This window comes from Diuraphis noxia, unplaced genomic scaffold (assembly GCF_037042655.1).
Source record: "Diuraphis noxia isolate RWA-SAM2 unplaced genomic scaffold, SU_Dnox_SAM2 contig0003, whole genome shotgun sequence".
In the NCBI taxonomy this organism is placed as follows: Eukaryota; Metazoa; Arthropoda; class Insecta; order Hemiptera; family Aphididae; genus Diuraphis; species Diuraphis noxia.
The window spans coordinates 10,920,165-10,925,362 of record NW_028301713.1 but is presented as its reverse complement, the minus strand read 5'-3'; the positions used below and the strand labels follow the sequence as shown (position 1 = coordinate 10,925,362).

Sequence of the window (5,198 nt, the reverse complement as noted above, 5' to 3'; positions counted from 1 at the left end):
TATTAATACTATAATACTCGATATATTTATACAAATAATTATTTATAATAATAATATAATTTATAGTAATTATTATATATAATATAATTATATAATTATATTTAATATAATATCTATTAAGCAACTGATCAAGTTTACTAAAATTTGTAGTATTCATCATTATTATATTATACATTTTCAGGCCAGACACCTACAAGTATGTATAACATTATAATGGTATATACAATTTAAAATTCATAATACTAATTATTTAATAACGATTTATGGTTGTACATTCACAGATATTACAAGTAAGCTCATAACAGTAATTGAATATACTATTTTACTTCATTAATGAAACAACCAAATTCTTTACTCATTTACCTTTTTGAACAGACTCCCTATAAGACGGGATTCTTCTCACAGCGGAAAACCACAACAGACTCGTACAACGTTTTTTCCTATGTATTTTATTCAATATCACTGTAAAGGAAACTCTTTTTTATAATTTAATGGATAAATCATTAAAAACAAATCAGTGGAAGTCTTATTCGTAATAATTGATTATCTCCGTTTTTTTGATTAGAAATTGTTTTAATTTACCAATTACTTTGGCGTAATCAATTTGTGATACGATGTAAATTGAGTAGAAGATGATTTCGTGATGTACTTCGGATGTGGTATCATTAAGTGTAATCTGATACAATCTGAACCAATTCGCAAACTTATAAACGGGAAACCTGACTGGGATAAATTCAAACGATACGTTTCAGATAATATAACAATTCCTAAGAATATCTCCAATACATTATTGGCTGATGTAGCAATCTCTCACCTTCATGAAACAATTTCCTATGCGGCAGAACAGTGTACAATTCCCTCAAAACCAACTTTGGGTCAAAATTACAATTTCAAAAATTACCCCATCAATACAAAAAATTATAAAGAACAAACACCATATAAGAAAACAATAGCAACTTCATAGAAGACCAGAAGATCGCAAGAAGCTAAATTTCCTTACCAAAAAAGTAAAACTACTACTCGAAGAACATAGAATAAATTCATATCAAAAATATTTATCTTCAATACATCCCGCTGATTCAAATCTTTGGTTAGTGACCAAAAGATTAATCAAGCCCAATGACAACAAAATCCCACCTCTAAAATCTGGAAACAGTCGCGATAAGTCAACCATCGAAGCAAGTCGTTCGTTAATTGTCGCTCCGTATCTACGTTTTGCTATCGCCTTTTGTATAATGCCGGCGTCGTCTTCGGGCGGCGACGACAATCGTCCGCACGCTCCTAGCAGTTCGGTCGGTAGAATAGGAAGAGCATCAAGGGCATCGAATGCTTCCAGACCACACAACACGGATCAGGAATAGACCATCAAGACAAGTAGAAAAGCATCTCAATCTAAGAAGGTATCAACTCCAACTAGCCCTATATCTCCCACTCTACAGCAGATTAAAAATAATCCACCAGTATTAAATATGCCCAACAATACATTCGATTACGACATTTCGTTATCTCATTCTACTAACGACACGGCCTATAATAATATGAATATAGATATAGATTTATCGCATTCTACAACCGATCACGCTAATTTTCCCGTTTCCGTAAATACAACACACACCGAAGATATTTCAAACACTAATATAAATTACGATTCCAACGATACACAGTCCTTACGTAATTCCGAACAACTTAATAAATTTTTCTCCGCGGATTACAACGGTCCGTTCATTACCATTGCGGAACATTCAGATATCAACCTAAAAATTGATCACTGGCACCCGTTAAAATATGCAAAAAATTTTTCCACCAATTTCATTGGCATCAACAACATCAAACCAATTGGTCATAAAAATATCAAAATCACCTTCAATACTAAAGTGTCAGCCAACAACTTTCTCACCTCCCCTCTACTCGCAAACATTGGATTTACAGCATACATTCCATCTACGCTTATCTACTCTTTCGGTATTATCAGAGTCAATATTTCCCTAACCGAAGAAGATTTCTGGGAAGGACTTGATAACACAGTCCGCGCTATTGCCTTCAAACGCATTTCAATCAAAAAGGATAATGTCCTAACTCCTACTCGTGTCGTGGAAATAAAATTTTTATCCCCCAAAATCCCAGATGCCGTATCGATTTACAACGTCATTTTCAAAATTTCTCCTAGCGTCCGTTCTCCCATACAGTGCAATAACTGTTTGCGATTTGGCCACACGGCTAAATTCTGTCGCAGTAAATCCAAATGCAGCCACTGCGGCTTAAATGACCATTCATTAACTACTTGCCCTTCAATCAACGCAACAGATCCAGTCTGCATCTTCTGTAAACTTCCCCACCTCTCCACTGACCGGAATTGCCAAGAGTGGTCATTCCAAAGGGATGTTAAGAAAATTATGGCTACAGAAAACTTACCCTTCCGCGAAGCAGTCTCTCTCAAAAAAAATAATTACTCCTCAAGTGCATTTAGTTATTCAAATATTGTTAATAAACAGTCTGTGTTAAATCCTTCTCATCAAGTTCCGGCTACCTCCACTAACTTTTTTCCCCCGATAACCTCTCAATCACATTATCACCATACACCACTTAGGAAGTATAACAATCATTCTTCTCACTCTAAACAAAAACAATTTTATGTTCCCAACCAATCTAATTTTTCCCTACCAAATGGGCACTTTATAGATTATGCTAGTAAAAATCGGTCCCAGGATCCCAAACCTTCTCAAGCTGATCTAACTTGGGTCAATGCCTTCTGCATCAAACTCTCCGAATCCTTATCCAACTCCCCTAGCCTCTCTCCCTTATCTCCCTCTTCCCTTCAAAACTTAATTGAATCATTCCTTATGTCTTGTCTCTCGATTCCAAACATCTCCGTTACTCCTTCTAATGGTCAATATTCTACAATGGAATGTTCGTAGTCTTCCTGCAAGACTCCCTTCTATCCAACACCTCGTATCATCCTATAATTGTTCCATAATACTTATTTCTGAGACTTGGTTACTTCCATCCCGTAATTGCTTTATTCCTCACTTTAATTTATTCAGACAAGATCGAGTCGATGGCTACGGGGGCGTCGCAATTGCCGCCCATACCTCACTTAATGTATCTTTAATAGAAATTAAACCCCCCTTAAAACAACTTCTCTTGGAAAATAATATCGATTTAATTGGTCTAAAAATAACAAATATTGACGGTTTACCTAATACATCATTCTGGTCCTGCTACAGTCCAAATGATTCACCTACCCCCTTTGAAGTATGGTACTCTCTCTTCCAACTCACCGATCATAACTCTTTCTTTACAGGCGACTTCAATGCCCATCACCCTGCCTGGGGTTCCACTACGTCCACCAGACGGGGTAACTTAATCTACGATGCGTTGAACTCTTCTAATCTTAATATACTTAATAACGGCTCACCTACACACGTAGGCAGACCCAACTCAACCAATTTGTGTATTGATTTATCCTTATCCACTCCAAATTTATTCTGGCTTTCAACCTGGCGCATTATAGATAATCCTAACGGAAGTGATCATTTACCTATTATCATATCTGTCAATGTTACAAACCCTAACTCCTTACCAAATAACAGATCTACCTTACCCAATTATCTCTCCCCCAATCTCAAATTTAACTTCAATAAAGCTGACTGGCCCCTTTTTTCTCAACTCATCAATTCCTCTATCCCTCTTCTCAACACTTACACATGGTCAATAAAAGATTATGAACAGTTCACTCATATGATCTTAGATATTTCTATGAAAACAATTCCTATCAAACATAATAACCTTAACAACTTCCCTCCCTCTCCCCCGTGGTGGAACTCCTCCTGTTCCGAAGCAGTTTCCAACCGCAAATCCTTATATAAAACCTTCATTCGCTCAGGCTCCGTTCAAGATTATCTTACTTATCGTAATGCCAGCGCTGCAACCACACGTCTCTTAAAAAAATCTAAAAGACTAGCTTGGAAACAAGTTTGTATGAACCTCAACCCTTCTTCATCCATTCAATCTACCTGGGCCACCGCTAAACGCTTTCGCAATAGTATTGTTACTCGCTCTCGTCCTCACAATGACAGTTGGTTCAATGATTTCTGTTGTAAAGTAGCACCATGTTATGTCCCTTCATCTTCCGAAGCCTTACATAATTCATTTTCGCCTGCCTCAAATTCACTTACTAATCACATAATCTCCATGCCTATAACCTTAAGTGAGCTAAACGCCGCCATTGCCTCACGTAAATCAATCGCCTCCGGCCCTGACAACATTTCCCCTGTTATGCTCAAACACCTTCCTACTAATGCCGTCGAGTACCTTTTGATTATACTCAACAAAATTCTCCTCCTCAATAAAATTCCTGACTCCTGGAAAGAGTTCATAGTCATACCTATTCCCAAAGTCAACTCTACCACTGCATTTAGGCCCATCGCCCTATCCTCAGCGTTATGCAAAACTATGGAATTTATTCTTAAAAACCGCCTAGATTGGTGGCTTGAACATAACTCTATTCTCTCTGACAACCTATATGCTTTCAGAAAAGGAAGAGGCACACTTGATTGCCTCGCAAATTTTTCGAGTAAAATTTACCAATCTTTTAACAACAAACATTTCTTACCTGCAGCCTTTATCGACATTCGTGGTGCCTTTGATTCTGTCCATATACCAACTCTCCTATCTCACTTTAATTCACTCCAACTACCCCCTATATTCATTAACCTTATCTCCCTCTTGTTTTCACATAGAACTCTAAAATTCACATCCCCATACGGCTCTACAAACATACGCTCCACTTACACAGGTCTACCCCAAGGTAGCTGCCTAAGTCCCATTCTTTTTAATTTGTATATGAATTTCATTATTAAACAACTAAATACACTTGGACATGAGTGCCTAGTGTATGCTGATGATCTTGTCATATTCTCCTACAAATCAAATATCGATCTCGCTATTAACTCCTTAAACAATTCGCTCAATCTCCTACAAAACCTCCTATCTTCTTCCTTTTTCTCTGTAGCTCCCGAAAAATGTAAGGCCATGATTTTCACCAGAAGACGTTATCTTCTCTCTTCAGATATCACTATAAACGATTTTCCAATCCCAATTGTCCAGAACATAAAGTACTTAGGACTAACACTAGACTCCAAACTACGCTGGTCTCCACATCTTCAACATCTCATTAAATTTACCTCTCTTTGGGCCAA

At 37.1% G+C, this 5,198-nt stretch overlaps 1 protein-coding gene across 1 annotated transcript; it reads left to right on the top strand.

The window, feature by feature from the left end:
* The first annotated feature begins 377 nt into the window (after positions 1 to 377).
* On the top strand, positions 378 to 3,057 carry LOC107171741 (uncharacterized). Its single transcript, XM_089222457.1, has one exon. It carries the CDS (start codon positions 1,470 to 1,472, stop codon positions 2,913 to 2,915), a length of 1,446 nt encoding a protein of 481 aa, XP_089078583.1. The 5' UTR covers positions 378 to 1,469; the 3' UTR covers positions 2,916 to 3,057.
* The last annotated feature ends 2,141 nt before the right edge of the window (positions 3,058 to 5,198 follow it).